Here is a 15,314-nt window from a genome sequence, read left to right as displayed (position 1 = left end):
GGGGTTTCACCATGTTGGCCAGGCTGGTCTCGAATATCTGACCTCAGGTGATCTGCCCACCTCAGCCTCCCAAAGTGCTGGAATTACAGGCGTGAACCACCACACCCGGCCGGTATTCTTTTGCTTTTCTTAGAAGACAGAAAGCCTATGATGAGTTTCCCAAGGCAAAGGTAGGATACATGAGCTGTTTCCTCAACTACCTCCTAGAGACTCTGAATCTGGAAACTGCGCCTCCACCACCATTAGCCAGTATTGAGGGTGGGTACCTCTTCTTGAGACACCTGCAAACAATTAAAACTTGAAAGGAACTCTTAGGGGAAAAGCAAGGTAAAACCAAAATCAAACCAACAAAACTCAGAAAGTCACAAGATATAAATTTCTGAGTTGTTCTGTGTACAAATATAATTAATCTAAATCATAGGCCAGATCATGTGGGACCACACCCCTTCCTAGATTAGCCAGAGTGCTGATCCATTCTAGTACCTGCATCCCAGCCCTCCCTTACCTGCCCGTGTGGGCCTGAGTTCTCTGGCCTGTGTTTCTGCAGATCTCTATTGTTTTGCCCTCATGACTGGCTCCAAGAAGAGAGGCCCCTTTTCATCCAGGCCTTAAAACACTTTTGCTGGCCTCTGTCTCATGGCCCTAGCTTTCCCCACCTTCTCCCAGAGCTCCCTGTGCTTCCTGGACCCAGGAAACCCAGCCCTGGCCTCTGTCCTGTCCCCTGCAGCTGGAGTGTTTTTCATCCTGAGGACTGACCGGAGCCTGGCTAGGCTGACGATGAGCTGTCCCCAGCTGTCACTCTGGTCTCTCTTGAGTCTTGGTCCCCTGTGAGTGACGGGTACCTTGTCTACTCGGAGCACTTCTGCCTGGTGCCCATTCATTAGCAAGAAACAGTGTTCGCATTTCTTCTTTTCAGGTGCCCTCTCCTTTTGATCTGCTCATTAATTTTTTTTTTTTTTTTGAAGCGGAGTCTCACTTTGTCACCCAGGTTGGAGTGCAGTGACATGATCTCTGCTCACTGCAGCCTCCACCTCCTAGGTTCAAGCAGTTCTCCCCAGTAGCTGGGATTACAGGCACCCGCCACCATGCCTGGCTAATTTCTGTATTTTTAGTAGAGATGGGGTTTCACATTGTTGGCCAGTCTGGTCTTGAACTCCTGACCTCAGGTGATCTGCCCACCTTGGCCTTCCAAAGTGCTGGGATTAGCCATGAGCCACCGTGTCCCACCTGTCATAACCATCTTAATTGTATTTAACAAATGCTCAAAACTTCATGAGACAGACACCATTGTTAGGCATATTTTATTTTACCAAATAGTGAGGTTTCACTGTGTTGCCCAGGCTAGTCTTAAACTCCTGAACTCAAGAGATTCTCCCACCTCTGCCTCCCGAAGTGCTGGGATTATAGGCGTGAGACACCGCCCTTGGCCTTTATGCCTATTTTATATAGATGATGAAACTGAAATCCAGAGAGTGAGAGTAATTTGCCCAAAGACATACAGCTAAAAGTGGTAGAGCTAGGATTTGAACCCAGGCTGACTGGCTGGCTCTCCTCACTACACTCACTGCGTTGCCTCCTGAAGCATGTGTCACGACCCCACTATTAACCACAACCTTGATATTCCATCTCTCCAAAAAACAGACTTGCCTCTTTATGGATCTTGCCCTTTAGTTACATTTCTTTTCCCAGCATCTTCAAAGTCTCATCTGCCTTCCTCATCTCAAAAATGAAAAAAGAAAGTCACCCAATCTATGCCTTTCTCTTGTCTTTTTTATTTGCTCTACTTTTGCTCTTTTTTCACCTAATCTGACTCTTAGCAACTAAAAGCCACAATCAGTCCACATTTCTGCTTACCTCAAAATAGGGTTTCCTTTAGTTTCCTGATAGAAGAAGGTACGTGAGTCCCAAAATCTCCTGCTCTGAAGACTGAGGCTGCTAGAAGCACCCAGCACAGATGACAGGGCAGCGTGGTTTACTACAGTGTTTTCTAGTATATCCAGGGTGAATTGCTGTATTGTCTCACACTTTGGGAGATATTCTTGGCTTCATTTAGCAGTGGTCAGTGTTGACTATTGCTAAAAATAAAATATAAAGAACCAAAGATGAAAATGTACTTTTGGCAAGATAGGACTCCAGGGGTTCTGATTGTTAAAAATAACTGCCCTCATGTTCAGACACTTTTCTATCCAATCACTAAACTGAAACCGTTTGATTAAGTGGATGCATAACTTTGCTTTCATTTCTGTCTGTGGGTCAGACCCAGGACCATCTGGCTTCTCTAATGAGGGAAGATATTTTTCCATTCCTGATTAAGCTCCCTGTTGAAGTGGGTCTGGTCTGCCTTACTGTGTACCACCTACCAGTGTATGCAAACATTCCTTTTCTATCTGGAACCCATTGTTTAGTGGTCTGAAGCTCCTTCAGCTGGTGTGATGGACCTGGATGAATTGAATGTTAAGCCTGGGCTGGGCACAATGGCTCACACCTGTAATCCCAACACTTTGGGAAGCCAAGGCAGATGGATCACCTGAGATCTGGAGTTCGAGACCAGCCTGGCCAACATGGGGAAACCGTGTCTACCAAAAAATAAAAGTTAGCCAGGTGTGGTGGTGCACACCTGTAGTCCCTGCTTCTTGGGAGGCTGAGGCACAAAAATTGCTTGAACCTGGGGGGTGGGGCAGAGGTTGCAGTGAGCTGAGATGCTACTGCACTCGAGCCTGGGTGACAGAGTAAGACTCTGGCTCAAAAAATAAGAATGTCATGCTTGTTGTCATATTCACCCATAGAAAATCTGATAGGGCCAGCTACTCAGTGGGCAGGAGACTGCACTTTTGTGTACAGCAGTTCCTGCTTCTCTGTGGTTTCACTTTCTGCAGTTTCAGTTACCCATGATCAAGCGGGGTCCAAACATATTACATACTATATTTTGTGAGAGACAGACCACAGTCAATCATGTTCATTACAGCATATTGTTATGATTATTTGATTTCATTATTGTTAATCTCTTACTGTGCCTAATTTATAAATTAAACTTTATCATAGGTATGTATATATAGGGGAAAAAAACTTGGCATTTATAGAGTTCAGTACTATTTGTGGTTTGAGGCATCTACCAGGGCTCCCTGAAGCATACCCTTGTGGATGACGGGGGATTCCATGCCTGCTGTTTCATCCAGCGGCATCTGATGGACTTACTCGCTGTATTTGTATCCTGGGGCTGTCACAAACAGTTTAAGCCACAAACTAGATGGTTTCAAACAACAGAAATTTACTATCTCACAGTTCCGGGGGCTGGAAGTCTAAAATCAAAGTGTCAGTTGGGCCATGCTGCCAGTGAAACCTGTAGGGGAGGACCCTTCCTTGCCTCTTCCAGCTTCTGGTAGTTGAGGCCATCTTTGGCATTCCTTGGCTTGCGGATGCACCCTCTGGCCTCTGCCTCCATTGTCACATGATGCCCTCCCAATGTTTCTCTGCCTTCACATGGCCATCTCTCATAAGGACCAGTCATATGAGATTAAGGGCCCACCCTTCTCTATTACTGTGGTATGACCTCATCTCAACTAATTACATCTGCAAATTACCCTATTTCCAAATAAGGTCACATTCTTAGGTACTTAGGTGTCTCTTGGGGAGACACAGTTCAACCCATTAAACTGTACAGTATTAAACAACACTTCCTAGGCCAGGGGTAGTGAGAAGTGAGCATGTTCCAAGCGGGAAAAATGCTGTGCAAAGGGCAAGAGGCACTGGAGAGCAGGGCGGGTCAGAATCTCCCAGGAGATCGAGAGACGCCCAAAAAGCAGAAATGAGGCAGTGCCGGCCTGCTCTCCCCCTCTCGCCAGAGTTCTGTGATAATGACGTGATTGTATTTGCATGCCTGTAATTAGTAACCCCAGGTACGGAGACAGGTGTGTGGCATAGAGCAAAAGTCCATGTTTCTCCCAGAGATTTTCCTGTTTCCCACATGCCAGGCATAATTTTATGAGCAAAGCAAATTATTCTTCATACTTTTCAGATTATTAGACCTCCAAATGTTATGTGTAGATCAAGACAAGACATCCACAATTACTGTAACATCCCAGTTTTCCACCAAATACCTGTTCCACCACCAGCTCTCCACCCTCATCCTCAGTGGCAAAGATAATTTTTTCCTGTCCTAAACATTTCTAGTCCTGGCCGGGCACAGTGGCTCATGCCTGTAATCCCAGCATTTTGGGAGGCCAAGGTAGGCTAATCACTTGAGCTTGAGCGCTGAAATTTGAGACCAGCCTGGGCAACATAGCAGAACCCATCTCTACAAAAAAATACAAAAATAACATGGTGTGCGCCTGTAGTCCCAGCTACTCAAGAGGCTTAGGTGGGAGGATAGCTGGATCTCAGGAGGAAGACGTTGCAGTGAACCGAGATTATACCACTGCACTCCAGTCTGGGTTACAGAGACTAAAAAAAAAAAATTCTAGTCTCGTTCTTTTGGTATCACCTCTGATTTCCTTGAGGTAGATACTCTTGGCACAGTAAGCAAAAATGGCCCCCAAACTGGTCTTCTGTGCCAGGAAATTTCCTTTTTCTTGACTTGTCCTTTATTCTCTCTCTCCTTCTTCCTCCACCCTTCTACTGGATCAATTTCTTTTCCTGGTCAGGCCAGCTGTCGTGGAGCCCCATGCTCAATGACAGGGCTGTGAACCAGGTAGACCAAGAGAAAGAGGGTGCTTTTCTAAGTTTGTATGTACGGAGAGATGTATTGTATTTTATTTTATTTTATTTTATTTTATTTTATTTATTGAGATGGAGTCTCACTCTGTCGCCCAGGCTGGAGTGCAGCGGTGTGATCTTGGCACACTGCAACCTCTGCCTCCCAGGTTAAAGCAATTCTCCTGCCTCAGCCTCCCAAGTAGCTGGGATTACAGGCGCCCACCACCACGCCTGGCTAATTTTTGTATTTTTAGTGGAGACAAGGTTTCACCATGTTGGCCAGGCTGGTCTTGACCTCCTGACCTCTAGTAATCCACCTGCCTTGGCCTCCCAAAGTTCTGGGATTACAAGCACGAGCCATCGCACCCACCTGAAAGATTTATTTTAACAAATACATGCACAGGAAAAAATCTAGAAGGATATTTGGCAATATTTGCATTTATAAATTGTTCTATAACTGGTATTATTTACATAGTAAAAATAATAAAAGAATAAATCAAGTTTTATGGAGATGAGGAGGTGGCCCATTGTGCAGTCAGAGCTCCCATCTGGCTGGTTGGGGAATGAGCCGTCTGTGATTGTCAAGGTTTGGAGTCTTCTCTCCCCGTGCATGTGTGTTAAACATCTTCCACAGACAGCCTTTGCCAGTAGGTCGCTTCAGGGCGGGACCACTGAGAAATTCCTGTGTTTCTCCCTAGATCAAATTTGGACCCCTTCAACCAGTACACTGAAGACCAGATTTGGGATGCCCTGGAGAGGACACACATGAAAGAATGTGTAAGTGAAGAGCCTGGGGGAGCCGTGCTGGGATGGTGAGGGTGGAAGCACGGCAGTGCCATTGCCACACCCTGTCTGGTCTGGCTGTGCCACCAGGATGCCTGTGGACGAAGCCTTCGTGGCAGGGCTCTCCAAGTCTTTCAGATACCTAGGAAAAGCTGATCTCTCCCAGTCCCACCTCCCACACTGCCCACGGTCATTTTGGCCTTGCACTATCCATTGATTGAAGATAGTAATGACAACTACTTAGAATTAAGTGATGCTTTTAATTTGTTTTATTAGTCATGACAGTGTAACATACTTTGAAGCATCCACATGTATGCAAAAGATACATAACGTGGCCAGGTGCAGTGGCTCACACCTGTAATCCCAGCACTTTGGGAGGCCGAGGCAGGTGGATCATCTGAGGTCAGGAGTTCGAGACCAGCCTGACCAATATGATGAAACCCTGTCTCTACTAAAAATACAAAAATTAGCTGGGTATGGTGGTATGCACATGTAATCCCAGCTACTCAGGAGGCTGAGACAGGAGAATCGCTTGAACCCAGGAGGCAGAGGTTGCAGTGAGCTGAGATCGCACCACTGCACTCCAGCCTGGGCAACAAGAGCAAAACTCTGTCTCAAAAAAAAAAAAAAAAAAAAAAGATACATAACGGATTGAGTCTGCATAAAGCACACAGTGTGCATAAGGGCCACAGACCTTTTGGGATAACTCAGTAGGCCCGCACGAGCAGCTGTAGTGTACAGATTGATACCCCTGGCCTGGGGTGAGGTTTCTGGTGTGCCTGGGTTGAGTCAGGCCTGGGATCCCCTGCCCTAATTCAACTATTAGTAGATGAGCTCTGTTTTTTCCTTTCCTCTACCGGGATTCCTCTCATTTGAAGAGTTAAGTTCTGCAGCTTACAAAAAATGTTTCACAGTCATGGGCCTACAGCTTTGGACTTCAAAAGGAGAGTACTTTTCCTTACTCTATTTCCTATTGCATGACCATATTTTCAGAACCAAAACTTAAGGCCCACTATCTAACTCAATTTTGGGGACATGAAATCATTGGAATTTCTGGGATGTTTTAATGGTATAAAGCTAACAGAATAGTCTATTGGAATCATGGACTGCCTTAGAAGTGGGTCCTAGTGCACATGATCAATACACCTGCACCTTCGTTCCAGATGAGGCAGGTTCTTGGCTAATAGTTGTTTCATCTGTTTCAGAATAATTTCTTGTTGTCCTTGGATTTTCAGGAAATTCAGCTTAGTTTCTTACCCCTCCGATCTCTACTTTCCTTTTCCCTAGATTGCTCAGCTACCTCTGAAACTTGAATCTGAAGTGATGGAGAACGGGGATAACTTCTCAGTGGGGGAACGGCAGCTTTTGTGCATAGCAAGAGCCCTGCTCCGCCACTGTAAGGTAAGGCAGTTCGTGGTTGGCAGGGAAGGGGCGGCAGCAGAGAATGGCAACGTTTTAGTGCAGCCTTTCCCTGATGCAGTGGGGTCCAAAGGTATTCCTGGCTGTGAACCCTGTTGGCACTTTCTAAGAGCATGGCCAGTGAGAACTCTAACCCTGACACAGTTTGGGTATATCGGGTTCGGGTATGTTGGGTTTGGGTATGTCAGGGTCGGGTTCAGGTGTGTGGGGTTCGGGTGTGTGGGGTTCGGGTGTGTCAGGTTCGGGTGTGTCGGTTTTGGGGTATATCGGTTTGGGTATATCGAGTTTGGGTATATTGGTTCTGGGTATATCGGGTTTGGGTATATCGGGTTTTGGGGAGGGAGAACAGGGGTTGCTTTGTTTTTAACTTCATCCAAGACTGACTTTTGTTTCTGGCCATTGAGTAGTTTTGTACAACTGCAAACCATAGACATAGTATTTTTTTTTTTTTTAATTTTGAGACGGAGTCTTGCTTTGTCCCCAGGCTGGAGTGCAGTGGCACAATCTCGGCTCACTGCAACCTCCACCTCCCGGGTTCAAGCGATTCTCCTGCCTCAGCCTCTGGAGTAGCTGGGATTACAGGTGCCCACCACCATGCCAGACTAATTTTTGTATTTTTAGTAGAGATGGGGTTTCACCATGTTGACCAGGCTGGTCTTGAACTCCTGACCGCATGACCCGCCTGCTTTGGCCTCCCAAAGTGCTGGGATTACAGGCATGAGCCACGGAGCCCAGCCGATATAGATTTTAAAACTGCAAGAGACTTTAAGGTCATCAAATCCAACCCCTTCATTTACAAACAGGAAAAGGAATGTCCAGAAAGATTAATGTTACCAGCCATACTGGATTCAAGGGAAAAAAAGGATTAATTGCACATACTCACTGTCACAGAGCATGTAGGGGCAAGTATTTGATTAGTTTTGTTTGGTTTTGTTTTGTTTTGTTTTTGAGACAGAGTCTTGCTCTGTCGCCCACGCTGGAGTGCAGTGGTGTGATCTTGGCTCACTGCAACCTCCACCTCCTGGATTCAAGCGATTGTCTTGCCTCCGCCTCCCGAGTAACTGGGACTACAGGTGTGTACCACCACACCTGGCTAATTTTTATATTTTTAGTAGAGACAGGGTTTCACCATATTGGCCAGGATGGTCTCGATCTCTTGACCTCGTGATCTGCCTGCCTCGGCCTCCCAAAGTGCTGGGATTACAGGCATGAGCCCAGCCTAGATCAGTATTATACAAATATGCTGTTATGGAAATCAAGGCAAACATGGTTTTGAAGTTGTATCACTTCTAAGTAAAAGGATATTTTTACATATATGTGTGCTTACTTAAAAAAAAACAGTAGATGGTATAAAACTTAATAATCAAATACATTTTGGTAAAATCTAGATTAACCAGAATGCTTAAGGAATTTAATCGAGTTTCTTTCTCCTCTGCTTCTCTGGCAGATTCTGATTTTAGATGAAGCCACAGCTGCCATGGACACAGAGACAGACTTACTGATTCAAGAGACCATCAGAGAAGCATTTGCAGACTGTACCATGCTGACCATTGCCCATCGCCTGCACACGGTTCTAGGCTCCGATAGGATTATGGTGCTGGCCCAGGGACAGGTACCGAGTCCTTCAGGGACTTTGGCTTGGCATATCTGGGAGGAAACTGGCTCCTGGCAGGGATGGACTGATTGCCATCTTTGTAGCGTTCTGGACATTCAGATAAGCACTTGCAGCAACTCTATTTAGTTGCTATTGGGAGGGATGCAGCCTCCTAATCACAAGATTACTCAGGCACACTCTGATGGGGTTCTCATTTTACTTTACTATTTGTCCTTTTGTTGCTTGTGAGTAGTGACACTTTGACTTAAGTCAGAGAGTACATGTACTTAGTGATTCATTCACATCCACAGTGATCACCCCTGGCATACTTGGGCCAGAGATTATAGATACTTAGTGATTCATTCACATACACAATTATCCCTGGTACATGTACTCAGTGACTCATTCACATCCACAATGATCACCCCTGGCATACTTGGGCCAGAGAGTATAGATACTCAGTGACTCATTCACATCCACAGTGATCACCCCCACAGAGGCCTATTGAGACCAGCCAGCACATGTTTGCTTTTTTGCAATCACGTAGCAGCGCCAAACTTCTTACCCTGTTGTTTCAGGCATTCCCACAGCCTGGCCCTAGCCTTGCCTTCTTCATTTTCCACTCTTCCCTTACAGGCGCCATTGGCTATGGACATCTTGCATTCTCCAAGCTTTTTATTTGTCTTTACTCAGACAGTTCCATCTACCTAAAAGGCCCTTTGCCCTTCTCTCCTCGATATCCACCTGCTCACAACTTGCCTGTCCCTGAAGAATGACATGGCCCAGATGCCAAAGCCTCCATGAAACCCCCTGGCTGCCTCAGCTGCCCTAGGCTGTATCTGTACCTCTCTTGTAGCTCTTCTGCCTCAGCTGATAGGAATTGTGCAATGCCCTGTCTCCCTAGAAAACTCCCTGAACGCTCTCTGAGGGCAGAGTCACCGCTCATTCATCTTTAGGGCCCAGCAGTGTTTAGCACTACAGTTCTTTGCACAGGTGATGTTAAGTACATTTATGTTAGACAAATACCTCCTTTGTGTGCCCCTAGGATAAAAGTAAATTAATAATTTGGAGGAAATAGCAAGACATTTATAATGGGTAACATGTCTTCTATTGTAGAAGCTACCACAGCAACAGCTACTATAATGGCTACTTCTATTGAATGTTTACTGTGTATCAGGCACTGTGCTTAGTGCTTTACATATAATCTCTCAAAATTCAATCAGTCATCACAACAACCTAGAGAGAGACATAGCGTGAATTCTACTTTACAGATGAGGAGACAAAGTCTCAGGGAAAGTCCATAGGAAGTGGAGTAGGCCGGGTGCAGTGGCTCACGCCTGTAATCCCAGCAGTTTGGGAGGCCGAGGTGGACAGATTGCCTGAGCTCAGGTGTTCGAGAGCAGCCTGGACAACATGGCGAAACCCCGTCTCTACCAAAAATACAAAAAATTAGCCAGGCATGGTGGCACACACCTGTAATCCTAGCTACTAAGGAATTTGAGGTGGAAGGATCATTTAACCCTGGGAGGCAGCGGAGGTTGCAGTGATTCGAGATAGTGCCACTGCACTGCAGCCTGGGTGACAGAGTGAGACCATCTCCAAAAAAAAAAAAAGCAAACAATAAAAATTGGTGGGATTTTAAAAAAGGAAGTGAAGGAGATGGGACAGGACTCAGGCCAGCAACCCCACTGCCAGCACACTGTCTAAATTGTGGAGAAATATGGAGAAAAGTGTTAAATAGGGCAGGTTCAGCCTGGGCTTCAAAGCTGAATTGAGAGAACTTGGGGGCTAAGGATTTTTCTCCTCATCTTGAAATTATTTTCACACTAGTGTTTTTTGTGACTATCTTTGTTTGCCTTAAACTAAGTGTTTACTGAGATTCTGTCATACATAAGATATATTGAGCTACTACTTTGTACATAAGTGTTAAAATAGAGCCTAGTAAGGTATAATAGATGGGACCAAGAACATCTTCTGGGAAATTCTTTTTTTTGAGCCAGAGTCTCGCTCTGTCGCCCAGGCTGGAGTATAGTGATGCAATCTTGACTCACTGCAGCCTCCGCCTCCAGGGTTCAAGTGATCCTCCTGCCTCAATCTCCCGAGCAGCTGGGATCACAGGCACGTGCCACCATGCTTGGCTAATTTTTGTATTTTTAGTAGAGACAGGATTTCACCATGTTGGCCAGGATGGTCTTGAACTCCTGACCTTAGGTGATCCACCCACCTCGGCCTCCCAAAGTGCTGGAATTACAGGCACAAGCCACTGTGCCCAGCCAGATATGCTTTCTTAAGGACACAAATTGAGATCCCTTTCTTTCTATAGTTGGCTTGATGTTTTGGAGTGGGGAGCCGATTCACTCTTTATGAGAGACTCTGTCCTTCTCTTTCCATAATTTTTTTCTTGCTAATTAAAATTTCCTTGTAATTTTGGGAAAGCCTAAAAAAAAAAAAAACCAAAAAAAACACACACCAAAAAAGCATAAAGGCAAAAACAGGATGGTAAGCCATTTGCCCCCAGAGATGAGCCTTGTAATAACACTGACTTACCCCATGTTTTTCATGCATCTGCACACACAGACTCCAACAGATGGGATGCTCTCTGCCGTAGACACAAAATACCAGACTAAAAGGGGTTTGGAGGATGGGATTTTGTTATCCCACATGGCAAACGGGAGGGCAGAGGGTTGGTTTTTGTGCCGCCCAGCAGTGTGGGGCTCTGCGTCACTCTCAACCAGTGCTCACCTTCCCCTGCTGGTACAGGATGCCTGCTCAAGCCCCCAACCAAAGGAAGGACATGTGTCCAAAGAAAGGACACGTTCACGTTCTCCTCGTGGCCTGTCCACTGGGCAGGACACCCTCTCCTAGAAGCACCAAGGAGACTTCCTCTTACATCTCCTTAACCAAGGTTATGTTCCATGCCTTTGCCCTGTGGCGGGGGAGGCTGAGATAGTTGGGTATATGCATTTCAGCCTCTGCCACAGGAGGTGGCTTCTGCCAGCATATCATTCAGGGTTCTGCTGCCACGTGATTTTCCGTGGCTGCATAGATGTCCATCATAGGAATGGCCACTTGACTAAGTCACTCCCTGACTTCCTTTTTTTTCCCTGACAACTAGACATTCTGAGCTCTTCCATTTCCCTCTATAGGGTTAGATCAGCTTGTATAACAAAATGACATTTGTCTGGTGTGCCCTTGACTTCAGCTGCAACTTCTCTCCCCTGCAGTTTATTTTATTTTATTTTATTTTATTTATTTATTTATTTATTTATTTATTTATTTATTTATTTTTGAGACTGCGTTTCGCTCTTGTTGCCCAGGCTTAAATGCAATGGCACGATCTCTGCTCACTGCAACCTCCACCTCCCAGGTTCAAGCAATTCTCCTGCCTCACACTCCCCAGTAGCTGGGATTACAGGCATGCGCCACCACGCCCAGCTGATTTTTGTATTTTTACTAGAGACAGGGTTTCACCATGTTGGTCAGGCTGGTCTCGAACTCCTGACCTCAGGTGATGCGCCTGCCTCGGCCTCCCAAAGTGCTGGTATTACAGGCATGAGCCACCGCACCCAGCCTGTTGTTTTTTATTTTATTTTGTTTTACTTTTTTGAGATAGTCTCATTTTGTTGCCCAGATTAGCGTGCAGCGGTGCAGTCTCAGCTCACTGCAACCTCTACCTCCTGCGTTCAAGCGATTCTCCTGCCTTAGCCTCCCAAGTCGCTGGGATTATAGGCGCCCACCACCATGCCAGGATAATTTTTGAATATTTAGTGGAGACAGGGTTTCACCATATTAGCCAGGCTGGTCTTGAACTCCTGACCTCAGGCGATCCGCCTGCCTCAGCCTCCCAAAGTGATGAGATTACAGGTGTGAGCCACCAGCTTCCTGCAGTTTATAGACCTGGTTGGTTGGTTCCTTCACTCCCAAGGCTGAAGGAATTTGGATTTATGTGAAGGAGGTCTGGAAGTCGTTTTCTCTCTCTCTCTCTTTTTTTTTTTTTTTTTTGCTATGAGAATACTTTATTGGGCAAAACCGCATACTGTAAAAATGCTGGAAGTCGTTTTCTCTGTCCTTTCCCTTACACCCTGGATAGTTAAAAATAAAAAAATAAGGGGGCAGGTGCACTCAGGGCTTGTTGAATTGTCCCCAGATTCTACCCTCAGGGGGCATTGGGACTTCCCTCCCTTCCTGAGCAGTGAATCCTCTGAATCACCCTGCATGACCCAGAGCTGCGTCCTGACGGCGTCTCCTTCTTTTGCAGGTGGTGGAGTTTGACACCCCATCGGTCCTTCTGTCCAACGACAGTTCCCGATTCTATGCCATGTTTGCTGCTGCAGAGAACAAGGTCGCTGTCAAGGGCTGACTCCTCCCTGTTGACGAAGTCTCTTTTCTTTAGAGCATTGCCATTCCCTGCCTGGGGCGGGCCCCTCATCGCGTCCTCCTACGGAAACCTTGCCTTTCTCGATTTTATCTTTCGCACAGCAGTTCCGGATTGGCTTGTGTGTTTCACTTTTAGGGAGAGTCATATTTTGATTATTGTATTTATTCCATATTCATGTAAACAAAATTTAGTTTTTGTTCTTAATTGCACTCTAAAAGGTTCAGGGAACCGTTATTATAATTGTATCAGAGGCCTATAATGAAGCTTTATACGTGTAGCTATATCTATATATAATTCTGTACATAGCCTATATTTACAGTGAAAATGTAAGCTGTTTATTTTATATTAAAATAAGCACTGTGCTAATAACAGTGCATATTCCTTTCTATCATTTTTGTACAGTTTGCTGTACTAGAGATCTGGTTTTGCTATTAGACTGTAGGAAGAGTAGCACTTCATTCTTCTCTAGCTGGTGGTTTCACGGTGCCAGGTTTTCTGGGTGTCCAAAGGAACACGTGTGGCAACAGTGGGCCCTCCGACAGCCCCCTCTGCCACCTCCCCATGGCCACTCCAGGGGTGGGTGGAGCGGGGTGGGCAGCTGGAGACCATGCAGAGCGCCGTGAGTTCTCAGGGCTCCTGCCTTCTGTCCTGGTGTCACTTACTGTTTCTGTCAGGAGAGCAGCGGGGCGAAGCCCGGGCCCCTTTTCACTCCCTCCATTGGGAATGGGAATCACAGAGACATTCCTCCGAGCCAGGGAGTTTCTTTCCTGCCTTCTTCTTTTTGCTGTTGTTTCTAAACAAGAATCAGTCTATCCACAGAGTCCCACTGCCTCAGGTTCCTACAGCTGGCCACTGCACAGAGCTCTCCAGCTCCAAGACCTGTTGGTTCCAAGCCCCGGAGCCAACTGCTGCTTTTTGAGGTGGCACTTTTTCATTTGCCTCTTCCCACACCTCCACAGTTCAGTGGCAGGGCTCAGGATTCCGTGGGTCTGTTTTCCTTTCTCACCGCAGTTGTCGCACAGTCTCTCTCTCTTTCCCCCCAAAGTCTGCAACTTGAAGCAGCTCTTGCTAATCAGTGTCTCACACTGGCGTAGAAGTTTTTGTACTGTAAAGAGACCTACCTCAGGTTGCTGGTTGCTGTGTGGTTTGGTGTGTTCCCGCAAACCCCCTTTGTGCTGTGGGGCTGGTAGCTCAGGTGGGCGTGGTCACTGCTGTCATCAGTTGAGTGGTCAGCGTTGCATGTCGTGACCAACTAGACATTCTGTCGCCTTAGCATGTTTGCTGAACACCTTGTGGAAGCAAAAATCTGAAAATGTGAATAAAATTATTTTGGATTTTGTAAAACTCTTTGTGTATCAAACAGTTCTCTGGGAAGGGAGTGAGATATCCTGGAATGGCTTTGGGACCTGGATATCCAGCGATGGAGTTGCATCTGGGAAGGGCTGGTAGCAAAGCTGGTTGGTTGCAAGGGCCACGGGGCCCTGAACGCCTGGAATCATCTCTGTGGGCCTTAGTCCCGCTGCCTGTGTTCCTGGGCATGGTCCCCAAATAAAGCTCCTTGGCTGCCCATAAGAGGGTGGTGAGTGGAAAGGTGAGTGGTTGTGGTGAGGTGAGTGGTTGTGGTGAGATGTATTTAAAATGAATAGTTTGTCAAGGATTCTTAGCAATTCAAACAATATAATTACCCTTTCAGCCAATTCATTCAGATTCACCCACTGAAAATTAGTAACCCCGTCTCTACTCAAAATACAAAAATTAGCTGGGTGTGGTGGTGGGCGCCTGTAGTCCTGGCTACTCGGAAGGCTGAGGCAGGAGAATCACTTGAACTCAGGAGGTGGAGGTTGCAGTGAGCTGAGATCGCGGCGTTGCATACTAGCCTGGGCAACAGAGTGAGACTGTCTCAAAAAAAAAAAGGCCAGACGCAGTGGCTCACGCCTGTAATCCCAGCACTTTGGGAGGCCGAGGCGGGCGGATCACAAGGTCAGGAGATCAAGACCATCCTGGCTAACGTGGTGAAACCCCCTCTCTACTGAAAACACAAAAAATTAGCCGGGCATGGTGGTGGGCGCCTGTAGTCCCAGCTACTCAGGAGGCTAAGGCAGGAGAATGGCGTGAACCCAAGAGGCGAAGCTTGCAGTGAGCCGAGATGGCGCCACTGCACTGCAGCCTGGGCGACAGAGCGAGACTCCATCTCAAAAAAAAAAAAAAAAGGTACGCATTCTAAAATTTCTGACTATATTGTGTTGAATGCAGCCAAGAAAGCTTTTAAACTGGTATTAGTTCATTGACCATCAGTAGAAATTATACAAATTTTTCTAAAGTACCTGTGCTGGCATGAGAACCCAGGGGCTTGACCCTAAAGTTAAACATCTGGTTCCTCGGGTGTCACCTTTCAAGCACTTAGTAGCTGTATGTGACCTGTACAACATAGTAATGTACAGTGCAGAT

General features: G+C 46.3%; 1 protein-coding gene across 6 annotated transcripts in view; it reads left to right on the top strand.

Annotated features, from left to right (window-relative positions):
* LOC105480601 (ATP binding cassette subfamily C member 5) overlaps positions 1 to 14,211 on the top strand; it is a 96,301-nt gene extending 82,090 nt beyond the window's left edge. For 5 of the 6 annotated variants that reach the window (XM_071091364.1, XM_071091361.1, XM_071091363.1 and 2 more), the window contains 4 exons: positions 5,391 to 5,469; positions 6,763 to 6,876; positions 8,342 to 8,506; positions 12,747 to 14,207. In XM_071091364.1, coding sequence (XP_070947465.1) covers positions 5,391 to 5,469; positions 6,763 to 6,876; positions 8,342 to 8,506; positions 12,747 to 12,848 — 460 coding nt within the window. In that variant the 3' untranslated portion in view covers positions 12,849 to 14,207. Of the gene's footprint in view, positions 1 to 5,390; positions 5,470 to 6,762; positions 6,877 to 8,341; positions 8,507 to 12,746 lie in introns of all 6 variants that reach the window. The other variant, XM_071091362.1, reaches the window with a different exon arrangement.
* Positions 14,212 to 15,314: the final 1,103 nt, after the last annotated feature.

Source organism: Macaca nemestrina, chromosome 2, assembly GCF_043159975.1.
Source record: "Macaca nemestrina isolate mMacNem1 chromosome 2, mMacNem.hap1, whole genome shotgun sequence".
Lineage (NCBI taxonomy): Eukaryota > Metazoa > Chordata > Mammalia > Primates > Cercopithecidae > Macaca > Macaca nemestrina.
This window is presented reverse-complemented; position numbering and strand designations above follow the sequence as displayed.